Source organism: Vombatus ursinus, unplaced genomic scaffold (genome assembly GCF_900497805.2).
Source record: "Vombatus ursinus unplaced genomic scaffold, bare-nosed wombat genome assembly UNPS02009205.1, whole genome shotgun sequence".
NCBI lineage: Eukaryota > Metazoa > Chordata > Mammalia > Diprotodontia > Vombatidae > Vombatus > Vombatus ursinus.
In genome coordinates this window covers 54,398,848-54,414,124 of record NW_020948983.1, presented here as the reverse complement: position 1 = coordinate 54,414,124, position 15,277 = coordinate 54,398,848, and the positions used below count along the sequence as shown (strand labels likewise).

General features: G+C 46.1%; 1 protein-coding gene across 1 annotated transcript; it reads left to right on the top strand.

Annotated features, from left to right (window-relative positions):
* Positions 1 to 353: 353 nt before the first annotated feature.
* OAZ2 (ornithine decarboxylase antizyme 2) lies at positions 354 to 14,247 on the top strand. The gene is given in 6 exon segments (XM_027851802.1): positions 354 to 644; positions 10,014 to 10,089; positions 10,091 to 10,171; positions 11,466 to 11,641; positions 12,560 to 12,645; positions 12,954 to 14,247. Coding segments are annotated over 6 exon segments (570 nt in total). The 5' UTR covers positions 354 to 624; the 3' UTR covers positions 13,085 to 14,247.
* The last annotated feature ends 1,030 nt before the right edge of the window (positions 14,248 to 15,277 follow it).

Here is a 15,277-nt window from a genome sequence, read left to right as displayed (position 1 = left end):
TTAGACCGTCCTTCCATCCCCTGCAGCCTGACCCCCAGGACACGACGTATAAAACCCAGGTCTCGTGGCGATGGGGGTGGTGCCAATGGTTTCTTCAGGAAACAGAAACAGAAACAGAAACAAAATTACACCACCTCCCTCGGGCCTCTCCCGACCCAAAGCTGAGGTGCGCCACCGGCGCGTCAAGGGGGGAAGCCCCGATCCGCCGATCTCTGCTGCGCCTGCGCGCAGAGGGGTGGTGCTTTGCCCTTTGTTGTGGGGCCCCAGTTTCCCAGGACACCGCGCGGCGGGAGCGGGGGTGGGGCTATGCAGATTAGGAGGCTCGGGGGCGGGGCGGTTGCAGCAGCGGCGGTGGTGGCGGTGGCGGCCGGGGAGGGTCAGTTGGAGGGAGGCACTCGCTGAGGCAGCAGGAGTTTTCGGCCCGAGGCCTCTAAAGGGACTTTAGCCCGCAGTGACTGGCCCCGCGCCTGACCCACTCTCGCTCACCTACCTACTCCTCCACCCACTCCCCCCTCCCAGCGGCGGTGGCAGCGGCGGCGGCGGCGGCGGCGGCGGCAGCGGCATCGGCAGCGGCAGCGGCATAGGCGCCACCTCCTCCTCTCACCCTGAGCATAGCAGCCGAGGATGATAAACACCCAGGACAGGTAACGGGCCTGGCCCCGGCTCGCCGCCCCCTAAGTCCTTGCAGCCCTCCGACGGCCCAGTCCCTTTCGCTCCCCTCCCCTCCGACCAGGCCCTATCCCTCCCCCTCCCCCCTTCCTGCGCCCTCCCTCCTCCCCCCTCCTCCTGCAAATCGGCCCCATCCATTTCCCTTCCCCCAACTGGATCTCTCCCTCCTAAGCCTCTAACCCCTCTCCTTCCTCCGTGGGTCACCCCAGACCCGGCTCATCTCACTCCCCTTCCCCAATTAGGCATCATCTCTCGCAACCAGGCACATCCCGTCTATTTCTAACCATTAAATTGGGCCCCATTCTCCCCTCCTCCCAAAACTAGGCCCCATCTTCCCACCGAGGGTTTCCACTCTTCTCCTTTCTCATTCTAAAGCTATTCTCTTCCTGTATTTCTAGCTTTCCTGCCTAAATTCCCCCCCCCATTAGTTCCATCCCTCCCTTAAGGACTGCACGGCTCTATCCTTTCCTGCCTCTTAACAGGTCCCCATCCCTGCCTCCTTTCCCCACCAAAAACAAAACAAAACAAAACTACACACACAAATGGAAAACACCAAACAGGCCTTTCCCTAACCGGGCCTTGATCCTCTTTTCCTCCCCCTAAATTCGACCCCCCTTAAAGTTGGTTCTGTCCTTGTATTCTCTTCTTCCTTCTATGGTGCCCTATGTCCCTTCTCCCTCTAAACTAGGTTCTATCCCTAGCTCTTAACATTGGATCGCATTTTACCCATTCATTCTTTCAAGTGAGCTAGACCCTGTCTTGCTCCCCCATTCCTTCTCCCAAGCTGTTGCCTTTTCTAATTGAGACCAACCATTCTTATACTGGGCTATTTCACTTCCATTGTCCACCTCTCTCCCTTGCATATGATCCCCATACCTACAGCTCTTTTCCTATAAACTTCACCCCAGCTTGATACCAGCCCTCCAATCAGGATCTACCTTCTGTTCTCCTCTCTCCAATACTGGGTCCCTTCAAGTAGGGTCCTCTAACAACTAAACTCTTAATGCCTTACCCCCATTCTACTTTTTCAAAATTAGATCCTAGTTTTTTCACTAAACCAAACCCAATTTTCCTAAAGTAATGTGCCATTCTTTCCCCAAACCTGGCTTATAGAAGCTTCTACCTAAATTAGACTCCCTGTTTCTCCCTGACCTCCTCCCCAACATGTATAGCAAAAATCTTAAAATTAGGCCCAAATAGACCAGGTAATTTGGGTCTTACCCATCCTAGGTCATAGCTCCTTAGTTCTACATAAACTGGACTCTGGTTGCCCCTTTCCACACTAAACTTGACCCATTTGCCATCTTGGCCCAAATCTCCTCCCTTAAAGGATTCCTGTTGCACCCCTAAACCTGGTATTTTCTACCCAAAATCAAACTTGTTACTTTCCCAGTTTGCCTCTAGAATAGGCCTCAGAAGTCAAGCTTTCAACTGGGCTTTATTCTTCCTCAAACAGATTCAGTCCCCCAAAGTCCATTTTATATTAGATTTGAGCTGACCTCTCAAACTGGACTTAATTTCTTCATTTAAATCAGGCCTTAATTTACCTAACCCCTTTCTCAACCCGGATCTTTGCACTGTTCCCCACTCAAACTGGTTCTGACCTTTCCATATCCACACTGCCCCTATTTCACATTTTCTACCACTTTGGTCTGATCCCCTAGACTTCTTAGTTGGTCTCAACCCTTTGCTCCCTGATAGTCTTTTGTTCCTGTTGTATTTTAGGTTGCTTCACCTGCAGCAGGTCTCCCACACTATTCAAGAGTTCTTTCTTCTTCTTCAGGACTTATTTGTTCCTTCTAGTTCCTTTTCAGAATGATGTACAAAAACATCTCTCCAACCTTTCTTTAGATATTTTAGCTACCTTCCCCCCTATTTTCATTCAGCCTCCCAGCCTAGAGCCCACTCCCACCCATTTCCTTGCCACCTGAAGAAACAAAGCTTGTCAGTTTCCTGGTTGGTTTTCAGACCATTTTGTCCCATCAGCTGCCCCTAGCCTCCTGCTTACATACCTATTCTATTGTTTTGTTCTTCAGCTTCTTTCTGACCTCTCTTTATCCATCCCTTTGGCTTTCATCTCTTCATCCATATTCTCAGAGAGGCTGAAGGGAGGCTTGATGGCCAGTTAAGGACCTGGAACATCTCTCTAAAGGATGGTGGAGACTGTTCGTGTGTTAATGTGAGAGAAGCAGAAGGTGAAAAGGGGGGGGAGGGGAAGCTGCCCCCTCTAGGGATGAAGGGAAGTAGGGGAACCCTGCAAGGCTCTGAGGACCCAGGACACTTCTAAAGGGTGGTGGAGGCTGAGCTGGCTTGCCAGTGTGAAAAAGCAAAAAGTCCAAGTGACCTCTTCTCCAGGGATGGAAGGAAGTGGGGCAACCTACAAGGCTCTAGTCCTGTTTAGGATCTGGCTGGCCAGCTTTCCTATGTGTTGAACCTTAGGTGTTGAGGGCAGTGTTTTAGTGAAGGCTGGGAGATCGTGGCCTTTTTGGGCCCTTCACTAACTCTCTAGACTGGTGAGAGACTGAGCTGTTCCAAGGTGAGAACTGTAGGAAAGCATTACGTGAGGAACTATCTAAGGCCTCATGCTCAGTGTTCTGTCATTACTTTTATGACCTTGGGCAAATTGTCTTTCTGGCCCTCAGTTGCTTTATCTGTCAGGATAGGATATATTTAAGGACCCTTCTGATGTTGTTTGCTGATGGTATTTGTGATCTAAGAGGCTAGATATATGAAAGACAATGAGCCTGGGGGGGCTAAACAAGAGCCTAAATTTAGATGTTTAGATTAGGCTCAACCACTGTCACCTAGGAGTTAGGTGTGTGTATGTGTGAGAAGAGGGTGTCTCACTGCTCTGAATTATGACAATTATATTTCTGTAGCTTTTCTACAAGTATTCTCTGGCCCACCCCTTTCTTTCTAAAAGGAATTCTAATAGAGTACAAACCAGGGATTCCGATAAGAGCCGGATATTCTTCCTAGTCTGTGTTCTTGGTGTTTGGTATCCACTGAGAGCGCTGGCTGGGAGTTGAATTCTCATTGGGGGTGGGGAGGGATGGGATTTCTGGCTGACCTGGCCCTGTGAAAAACCCAGGAGGTGGAGGTTAGGTTTCCTGGAAGAAGTTGCAGGGCAGCCTGTGTTATGTTTTGAAAACAAGACTTTTCCTTTTCCTTTCCTGTCTGATTGGTGCTTATGAAATGTCATAATTCCTGTTCTTAGAGGGGAAGAGGCATAGGTACATAATATAATCCAACAAACATTTATTAAGTGCCTGTTGTGTGCTTTTTGGATGTAATTTAAATGAGCAAATTTGTTGTTGCATCAGGTTAGGAGTCTTTCTTGAATATAGAGGACTTGGTATCTGGTAGACAGAGTAAGTTTGGTTTAGATGACAGTTATATTTATCACGTGGGGTGAGCGCATGAAGAGACTAGTTGTGATTTGTTTGTGAAAGTTCCCAAGTTTCTCTATCTGTACAAGGAAGTCTTGTCCTGGTAGGAACCTTGTTAAATTGTTTTGTGTGGCCTTTGGAGGGAGGGAGGGATACGGCCAAATCAATTGCCTGACAAAAAATCTTCACTGAATGGCTTCCTGGGAACTAGAATTTCTGCCTTCTAAAAAAGGGGAAGTTTCCCCTTTTTTTCTGGCACTGCAGCCTTGCTGGAAGCAGGAACTTTGGTCTTTTAATGTCTGCCTTCAAGGTCATCCCTTTGAGAGTCAATCCTGGAACTGTCAAGAAGCCCCCCAAATTGGAGGTGCACTTCAGAAAACTCTGAGAGTTATTAATAGCATTGCCCACTCTGCCAATGAATCCAAATTTAGCTTCTGAGAGCTGCTCAGTAATATATAAAGGGGAGTGGGATGGGGGTGGGGTAGATATTATTAATTTGTATTTCTTTAAAAACCACAACAGTAATTCATACCTTCTTAAGCTGCTCTGAAGTTGGTTCCATGGTTCAAAAGGTTCTGAAGTCTTTTTGAAAGGTATAGTCCAGAAATTGTCAAGTAGGTGGGTGTGAAATGTTACTAGATAGGAACAGGCCATGTAAAAATTTTCTCTTAGCAACAGAATGATAAAAGGTTTGTATGAAATATAGCTACCTTTAAAAAAAAATCTTCTAGGCCTTCGGTGCTATGTAAACAATGAAGTAATTCCATCCAGGGACCTGGGAAAGGAGGTTGGGGCCAAGAGCTTGTGTTGCTTGTGTCACAGTAAACCACAGTTAGTGGATCCTGGGATCAAGTGAAATCAAATTCCTCTTTGAGGTCCTAATTACTTAAGTACCTGTTATCCTTTGGCAATATTTGTGACTACCTTTAGCAACAGATGTGGAATAGCAAGCAGCTTCAATAAGGAGCATTTCTTTCTCCAGGGAAATAACCCTTCTCAGGAGCAAGGTCTAGTTAGTGATGCACAGAAATCCTTCTTTAGCTGTCACCACAAATAGATTTCACAGAGAGAATCAAACCCTAGTTTTGCTGTGGAGCTGTGATTGCTCTGGGAGTGATGTCATAGTTTTCCTCCACAACAGTGCTTAGCATGCAGGCTTCTTTGGAACAGAGTAGCTTTGGTGAAATGACTTAGGCTTGGCTTCTGCCCAAGGACCCTTTCTCATTTGCAAGGGAAATTGGCAAAAAACACTTTAATTGTGTGCCCCTTTCCTAGCAGTAGCAGTCACATTCTCCATCTCTCCCCTTCATTCTGTTACTCTTTGCTGGGCTGGATGGCAACATTAGATATGTTTGTCTTTTGTCTCAGGACCAGTGATTGGAGGAGGCAAGCCTGGTCTCAATATAAAAGTAGCCTAAATGAAGGGAACCTTGAAACATGGAGGAAAGCCATTGTGATAGATCCCAGGGATATGGGTGTGTGGGAGCCATATACCCAAGAGATTCTGGAGAATGAACAATACCAGGAATGATGATGTATTCCTTTTTTCCATTTGACATGGCATCTGACTGCCAGGGTCATCCAGCCCTCCTGTGGCAGGTAATGGAAACCTCAAAAGAACAGGTACTGCTTTACCCAAGAAAAATAATGTTCCAAATGTGGAATAATAAAGAGCAAATCATTGGGCATTTGGCACTGAGTATTGTACTCTTTGAGACATGGCTGAATAGAAGTTAGCTCTAGAATGAATTCTGTATCATGACACTGTCACACCACTAATACTGTTTATGGCCTTATGTGTTGGGTACACCTTGCTTTAAGCAAAACAGATATAAAAATTTAGGCTAACATAAAGTAAATTTAGGGGTTGATCTTTCATGTAACAAAGGATTCTTTGCTTTATTAAGAGTGATTCACTATGTGACTGTGTTTAAATAGCAAACTCTTAGAGCATTTTAAATACAACACGATTTGAATTGCACAAATATGATTTATACGTGACTTTCCCCAGGAATGCATTAAATAAGGTCAGTTTCTGTAGCTAGGCTATAAAATAGCATAACCTGTGCTCCTCAGAGGACTGTGCAGACACATTTTGAATAAAAGCATGTGGTACCAGAGTAGCATTTCCAAGGAGTATTTCTCAGGATACAGCCAACTGTAACTGGGAAAATAAAAGGCTGGTAACCAATGGACTGTCATCTCCCAACTTCCTTCCAGGTTGACTTGTTGAGTTCCAGATGCCTCCTGATGCCCATTTCCAGAGGCTTTTTGTTTTGTCTTAATGGTGCCTCCAAAAACATGGTGGGCTCAACTGGGGGTTTAAGTTTAGGCTGATAAATTTGGCCTTTAATCCCCCTGATCTCATGATTTGAGCCTCTCAAATCACCCTTTCTGTGGTAAAGATTAAAAGCCTCACAGTGGAGCAAGCAGGATGTAAGTGGGGATTGGAAAAGGCTGAACTTTTAGGCCAGTTAGAAGCAGAACTCACCCTGTGTGAAATCTAACCAGGTATGGGTTTTGTGAAGGACAGCATTCCTGTATTCAGGAGTCACAATTTATGCTACAGAAGTCCTCTTGTCTATATAGGAATACTGCCTTACCCAATCCCACCATCATAAACAGTGAATCTACTTTTCAACACTATAGTTAATTGTGGCAGAAAAAAGGATTGTGGGGTGCCTTCATGACCTTAAATTTCTGTTCTGCTAAGAAATTTAATTACAACACAAGTCTATTTTAGAAATGAAAATAGTTTTTGAAAGAGAAGCAGTTCACAGGTGGTGGTGGGGGAGAGAAACTGCAGATATATTATATAATGAAAAAGACTTAATTATTGATTAATTGTGATCCTTCATTTTGTAGTTCATCCAAAACCATAGCAGTTTCTCTTAGGAGACTGGAAATGGCTTTGGTGTGGGGGCCTGCAATGGTTTTTTCCAGGTTGGCTTTCTGGAGAGATGTGAAGCTTGTGTAGACTATGGGGAAGGAGAGAAGAATCTCTGGGATAGTTCTCAGCCATCTTCAAGTTGCAGTAAGAGAAGTGAATTAAATGACTTGTTATCACTAAACTTACCTTTAGTTGAAGAGTAGAGAATTCATAAAACTAAAGGACAAAGGGACTATTGAACCTAAAAAGGTTCTTTCTTCTACTGACCCTATTGTTACCATCATTTGTCAATCAAACTTCTGAATACTGAGAACCAAACCTTGTAGCTGAGCCTGTGAGGTGGTGGGGCCCATGCCATTCAGGCTGGCTCAGGAAAGGGTTTCTGTGATTTGGAGGGAACAGGCAAGATATCTGGGATGATTCTTTTGGTCTGAGTTTACTCATCTGTAAAATAAGGGGATTGGAGTAGCTGACCTTTGGGGTCCCTTCCAGTTTTAAAACTATAATGCTGTTGATACAGATTACCTTCTCAAAGATTTTTGAGAAACAGTCTCTTGAAGGTGGGAATCTGGACAAGTTTCATGTTACCTCTCTGGGCCTCTGTTTTTTCATCTGTAAAGTTAGGGGATGAAACTTCATGATCTTAGATTTCTTCCAGCTTGAATTCTACAAAGAACTCCATAATCTTGGGCCTCTTCTGAATAATATCTGAATATATATATACTCCCTAATCCAGGTTGCCAACATCAGTTGCTTTCTCTAGAGTGGGACAGATAAACCTACATGCCATGAGAAGTGGTTCCTTAGGAATGGCAAATGATCATACATTGTGGGGGCTCATTGTTTTGGGGGAAAAGCCTATCTTAGGTCATAGATTTAAGGGTAAGGAGATTCTTAGATGTCATCTAGTCCAATCTTTTCATTTTAGTCAAACCAGAGAGGTCCAGTGGCTGCTCAGTCCCACAGGGCCTAGGTGGGGTTTGAATTGAGATCCTCTGATTCCAAATCCGGCTTTGTGCCCACTGCACTAGGCTGTCTTATTTTTTCCTGCCAGAGCAGGATAATCATTCTATTATTTTGTCCCTTAAAAGTGGCTCCACTTGGAAGGAATCACATTACCCCAGTGACATCAAGAGAAAATAGCTATGTTCTTGAGAACAGTCTGTAGCAAAGTGCTTTGCCATGTCTTTTCTGGCCTGGGTAGGTTATGCTGTATTCTGGGTTGGGGTTTGGTCTGAATGAAGGATAATTTCCTGGAGAGTGGCTAATATTGCAAGTTGCCTTTTGTTCCTTGATATCTGTTGGTCTAGTACCTTTTCTAATTATGTTTCCCAGATATCCTCTGCCCTTCAGTTAGGATTTGGTCCCCTATTTTCTCAGGTCAAGTCGGGATGTGGCCCTGCTGGTAGTGATAGCAAGAAAAAGTCACTCCTTACTTGGGGATTCCACCAAAACTTGTTGTGTTGGGAACTGAGGAACCATTTCCAGAATGTGGAACTAACGCAAAGGCCTGACTGTATCGTGCAATTTCAAGTGAGGCAGAAGGCACTATGAGAAAACTTTCTTCCCTTGAATTGCTTAGCATTTTCATGTCATAGTCTTCTATCTATAACTGCTTCCCCTGGAGGCCCTTGTGCTTAGGGAATGGGTATCAGGGGTACAGGAGGACAGACAGACCAGTGGTCAGGTGGCACATATGTGTATAGGAGGACCTGGTCTGCCTCTTGCCTGTGCCTGACTTGACAACAACTGGCTTTGAGGTAAGCTGTTGATGGAAGGAGTCATCCAGCTGGCCGTGAAAAAAGCAACTGGTCTCATTCTGGGTCCGTTTCATCAGGAGTCTTGGATGTACCCTCTGCATGTCATTAAGAGAGGCTCCTCCAGGCTTTTTCTGCTTTTGATAAGCCTGTGAACTGACATACTGCATTCCTTCCTTCCTATTTAGCTACCCTTTAATAACTCCCATTAAACTTGTGCCTTAATGTTTATAAAGCTACTTTCTCATAATAACCATGAAGTAGGTGGTGCAAGTCTTTATTAATATCTTGTTTTACAAATGGGGAAACTAAATTGCAGAAAAGTTAAGTAACAACCATAATCACACAGCTTTTAAGTTACAGAGTCAGGATTTGAACCAAGATCTCCTGATTCTAAGTTTCCAATATTTCCATTATACTAAACTATGTCTTTTAATCTAAGAGTTTGTGTGTGTGTGTGGGGGGGGGTGTCTTCATCTTAAGCTTGATTGGACTCCACCAACACCCCTATAGTCATCCTTCATTCCACCATTATTGCATATCTCAGCCAGAATTTGGTAGAGGAAAAAGACTGAACCCAGGTCCTTGTAGAAAACCTTGGTGATGCATCAGATGGCTTGTGTGGAGAAGTTAGGCTGTAAATTCAGCTCTTAGTTTTGATTTGGCTTTTGGACTTATGAGTGATTTGGACAAGTGATTTATCTTACCTCCCATTCCTCTGGTTTAGGTGAGGGGGCTTGGTAATAAATACTTAGCTCTTAAGAATATGGCTTTGGTTCCTGTTTTCTTGTGATCCCATATTCCTCTTAACTTCAGCAGGGAGCTGCCATTACCTTTGTGGCCTGTGTTGGATAATAACACAGGTCGGGGGGGTTGTAATCCCTTCTTTCTTGGGCATGCTGGGCCTGCCATCTTCAGTTCTGTGTCTGCCATGTAAGAAGCAGGATCGAGTTCCTCTTGAAAGCTGGCTGCCCCTTTGAGAAATCTATTTGTAGATGTTTGTTTATCAGAGATGTGAGCTCTTCTGGTCAGGCATCTCCAGCCAGTCTCTCTTGGCAGTGTTCCAGGCTTTCGTGGGGCCTCCCTTCTCCTCCACCGGAAGGCTGGCTTCCTCAAGTCCACCCCCCCCCCAAGAAAACGGAAGTAGGGCTGGCAACCAGGGGTGAAGCAATGAAGACAATGGTTTAGTTTGACTTAAAATTTTAAATATGAGAGAATCATTTTCAGGGGTTGGATAACAGTAGGTCAGGGTGTCAGGTAAATCTTTAAGCTAACCTCAATTCTCTCTCCACCTCTTCTCTTTTCCAGTAATATTTTACCTTTGAGTAACTGTCCCCAGCTTCAGTGCTGCAGGCACATTGTTCCAGGGCCTCTGTGGTGCTCCTGATGCCCCTCACCCACTGTCGAAGATCCCCGGTGGGCGAGGGGGCGGCAGGGATCCTTCTCTCTCAGCTCTAATATATAAGGTAAGGGAGTCTGTGGGGAAATGGATTGGGATTGGGTCCAGGGGCTGCCGAACTCTGCTGTGCTATTGTCATGCTATCAGCAAAGTTATAAATTCTTTTGAGGGCTGGAACCGCATCGACCAAGTCTATTTCTTTACATCAGCACTGAATTAGGCAAGGAAGGAGTTAACTTTCATGGTAGTTGGTGGCTAAGTCGAGTATGTTGGCTGCCACAGAGGTAGGAATATTGACCTGAGGCTAGGGAGAATTTGTGTTGGGTCAGTTCAGTTGTAAGGAGTTTTCTAAAAGTGGGAGGTTATTAGATGGGCTTCCTTAAAAGCCTTTTCCAGCCTTGTTCACTTTCAAATCCTGTGCACATCTTGCTCATTCAGAGGCCTAGTGCTCAATGCCATCTTTCCAGTGTTTACTAGCCAACACTTTAGAAATGGAGTATGAAGGACTGGTTGTGAGATGAGGAGAGATAAGTGCCTTCTAGGAACTTATCCGCCTACTTTTCCTGAAAGAAAACCAGGGCTGAGGGAGGGATCTGACAGGCTGCAAAACGGCTACAGGCCCAGTCAACCAAAGTGACTCCAGGTCAGCCAAAATGGAGACAAATCCAGGGGAACTTGTAGTTTTCTGTTATTCTTTGCCTTGGACAGTCTGGTGTTTCCATTGCAAAGATCTGAGTGAGACGTTCTTCACAGCCCTTTCATTTCCTGGGCTTAGATACCTACTTTAGTACTGTCCCATTTTCGAGAGTTTGGTGAGCTGAACTAATGTATTAGCTTTAGGCTCCCTCCTTCAGTGACTGAAGCCTAGGGTCATGTTTGGCTATTTTCTGAGCATGAGATTGGAAGATTGAAAGGTGTTCTCATCAGGGGCAGGCTAGGTGATAGCACGGGTCTGGGGGATCTCTGGAAGAGCTTAGTCATAGCACCTTCTCTTTAGCAGTCTTGTGGATCCTCGGTCCCATTCTGCTGTGAGCCTTAGGTCAGGAGCGTCCTGAAAACACCACGGGAGAGATGGGGCCCAAGTCTTGTACTCCAGCCCCATCATCCTGCTGTGGTGGCTCCCTCAAAGGTTTCTAGCTCTTTCTCCCCAATGGGAAGCTATTGGTTAGACTGAGGGACTGAGCAACTGCTTCATTTGAATTGGGCACAGCTCTTCTTTCAAACTAACCCTTGTATTGGCTGTTCTACTTAAGATTAGGCCAAGATGATCTCTTTGTAAATATTTGCTGTAGAAGACGGAGGAAGGATACTGTGGCCTAGGATAGCAGCTACCTTTCCCTGTTTCCTGATGTCCCTTCTAGGACGAGAAGCTCACTGTGACCCAGGACCTCCCAGTACACGATGGGAAGCCTCACATTGTCCACTTCCAGTATGAGGTCACTGAGGTGAAGGTCTCTTCCTGGGACGCAGTCCTGTCCAGCCAGAGCCTGTTTGTGGAAATCCCAGATGGGTTATTAGCTGATGGGAGCAAAGAAGGGTAAGGAGTGAGTGGCTTTCCTGCTGCTCCTTGAAGGTGACGCACTTCGGGTTAGGTGGGAATTAGTTGTCCAAGGAAAGCCTGTGTGTCTGGGGCTAGCCCTCTTCCCTCAGTATTTACCGTCTGTGTTATTTACCACAGGTTATCTTTATCCAGTAACGTGGGCCTTGTTGCAGGTTATAATTAAAGGAGATACTTATCACATTAACCAGATCCCTGCCAAATCCCCTACCTGAGTTGTCTGTTATGTTGATAAGTGGACAGTACTGCTCAGAAACATTGAGTAGATCCAGTGGACTGGAGCTGGGGTAGCTAAGTTTCCTGCAATCTCCAAGCTGTTCAAGACAGTCCCAGGGAATTGCTTTTTGCACAGCCCTTAAGAAACACCTTTTCGGGCTCCTCATGGCCTCACATCACCCTCCTAAGATGCTCGAGCTGTGTCTGCTGAACTTCATCTCCAGAGCTGCTGATTTTACTTCAAAGTGAAGGGCTCTCATTTATCAACAAAGATTCAACCAAGTCTTTCTTTACTTATAATAGGCAGACATTTATACAGTGCTTTCATGTTGCTAAAGCACTTCAAATACATAATCTCATTTGATCCTAACAAGAGCCCAGTAGGTAGGTACCATTTCTCTTTCAAAGATGAGAAAACTGAGACTCATTCATGTCATGGCAGAAGTGGGATTTGAACCGGGGCCTTCCTTCCTGACTCCCATCTCACATTCACTCTTCCCCACTGTACTTCAGAAGCTGAAGCTGAGCTTCCTGAATAAGAGTCCCTAGGGTCCTTAAAACAGGAGCCCTTCCCTAGAACCTCCATAGCTCACCAGGATGAAAACTCGAAGGCTTTAGTGGGTCCTAGGAAGTGTGGGCCTTTGGCCAAGACTAATACCCTCTGGGCACCATCCACTGCAGATTGTTAGCACTGCTGGAGTTTGCTGAAGAGAAGATGAAAGTGAACTATGTCTTCATCTGCTTCAGGAAGGGCCGGGAGGACAGAGGTGAGCAGCCAAAGTGGACCCAAAAACCTAGTTCCCAATGGGCTTCAGGGATGTAAGGGGGGATTAAGTGGTGGCTAACTGGGAGGGTTAGGGTTCTAGTTGCTGTTGGGGAGTCCTAGAAACCCTGGGTTTTGAAAAGCCTGGAGGAAGATCCTGGTGTGCTGTACCAGAAAGACATGAGTGCTGTTCCGTTTTGGACATTTTATCTTCAGTCTTTGGTGTGGGCGTGGGTGGGGATAAGGAGGGAGATGGGAGAGGAGATCCCATTCTGATCCCTCACTGGGGTCCCCTGTGCTCTGTTTTTGCAGCTCCACTTCTGAAGACCTTCAGCTTTCTGGGCTTTGAGATTGTGCGTCCAGGCCATCCTTGTGTCCCCTCGAGGCCAGACGTGATGTTCATGGTTTACCCCCTGGACCAGAACTCATCTGACGAGGACTAGATGCAATGGCGGAGGCCACTTTGACCAGGAGCCACAGCAGGGGACTAGGGGAGGGACAGGCAGCCCTGGGGTGGAGGGGGCTCCATGCTGCCCAGGGAAGGATGCTGTAGGGCTCAAAGTGAGGGTCTCCTAATTGTGTTCTCGGAGTTGACTCGTTGAAATGTGTTTTCCATAAAGAACAGTATAAACATATTATCCACATGTAATCACCAATAGTAAATGAAGATGTTTATGAACTGGCATTAGAAGCTTCTTAAACTGCGTTGTGTGGTGTACCCTAGCCTAGAGGAGAGCAAGTGGCTGTCCAGGCACAGGGGCAAGCCACATGGAGGGCTGGTGGGCATCACTGCAAGGCTCTAGTTCCCCTGCTTTTGGGCTTTCTTTCTCGTTTTAAAGGTTTGTGTATCTTTCTTTGTTCTCAGCCCATCACTTCTGGGGCCCCTTGGGGAGTGGCCCCCGACATATCCCTTGAGATGTAGCTAAGTTGTTTTTTTTTTTAAATGACACTTCATTACAGTCCCCTTTCCATATGGTATATACATTTGCCTTGGAATAAGCAACACCAGTCTCTGGTTTGACCCTTCTTTTACGGCTTAGTGCTATCCTGGCTTTTGGTTAAGCAGTCTTTGTTCAGTGTTCCCACTGCATTTGATAAAGGGGCATTCAAGTTCCCTCCTACCACCAGGATTTGTATTTAGGGCCCAGGCTTCTTGGCTCTCAGTTCTTTTGCCAGCAGCAGGGGTTTCCACTCCTGGCTGCTGGCCTGGGATCCCAATGTTTCCTTCCTAGGCTTGGAGAGCTGAGAAAGCAACTCACAGCCTGGGAGTAGGGAAAAACTATTCATTGGGGCTGGGTGATACTTCGGATGAAGTGACATACTTCTCTGCCCCTCCCCCACTCCCATTCCCCACAGCGGAGTCAGACTATAGTTGTCTGCCCTACCCAGTCTGGGAAAGGTGGGAAGTAGAAGAGAGTAAGTGGCAGAGAAGTGGCCTGCACCCTTGTTTTCACTTAACAGCTTGTTGTTGGGGAGAAGGGGAAGAGAGTAAGTGAGCAGGGAGCTGGTCTGACCCATCCAAGCTGGTGAACTGGGTCGGTCCTTTTGGGGAGGGGGGTGGTAAGAGTGTGTTGTGTTACTGTGTCAATAAACTGGTTTAAAGTTGTGGTTGCTTTCTCTTCTCTTTCCCCTGCCAATGTGACGTGCTACTGATTAATAGTGGCTCTTTTAATACTTCTGCTTAAAGTAAGGTCAGAGGGTGGACTGGAACAATGAAGAACCTCTAGCTGGCTGGGAGGACCAGGGTTGAGTGCATGGTTTACTACCCTGCAAACAGTAACGGTTCCTCTGCAAGAGCTGGCCAAGAGGAAGGAGGGCTTGTCCTCAGAGCCTAGGGTCTCCAGGGTCCCATTTATGTTCTCAGTCCCAGGAGATTAAGGGTCCAAAATACACTACCAGTGGTACCCTGGAGAGACCTGTATATACACAGCAGCTCTGGCATAACTTGAGGTGACCCTGTGGGAAAAGGCTCTGAATACCTGGCTTGCCCTATGGGGATTAATGCCTAAAGGATTAGCTTTAGGCAAAGCCTGAATGACCTGCCAATACTGCTTAAAAATCTTCAAAAGAAAAGGTCTAAAAATGTCCTTAAAGTAGAAGGCTTCTTCTCCTGGTTCCTAGTCTCCATTTTAATTTCTAATTTGCAGCCCCTTTTTTTCCCTCTACTGGGATTCCTGATCTTCCTTTGGTAATGCTTCTGCTTTCCCAAGAACAGTATGAACATTCCACCCCACCCCCAACTTCTCCAATGCCCCAAGCTAGGCCGAGGTCTTCTGCTAGGTGCTGTTGTATAATATCTAGCTTGAGATTGAGATATTTCACGTTCTTACCCGACTGACATTTCTCCTTTCCATAGCTCATTTTCCTCTGTTTTCTGGGCCTGATGCTCATTATGTACAACTGCCCAGAGGTATACTGCCAGAACAGGAATGGCCTTGAAGCCATTTGCTTTGACTTAGGGAGGCACAGGGCTGGCTGGTGCTGAGCAAATTCATCCAAAGAAACTCTGGGGTAGTGGCTATAGGGTGGGCAGTACCAAGAGACTAGAGAAGACTGGTGAATGTTGACTGAGAAGCTAAACTTAAACCTCGTACAAAGGAAAAGTAGGGCTGTAATACCGAAATAAGGAAAATGGG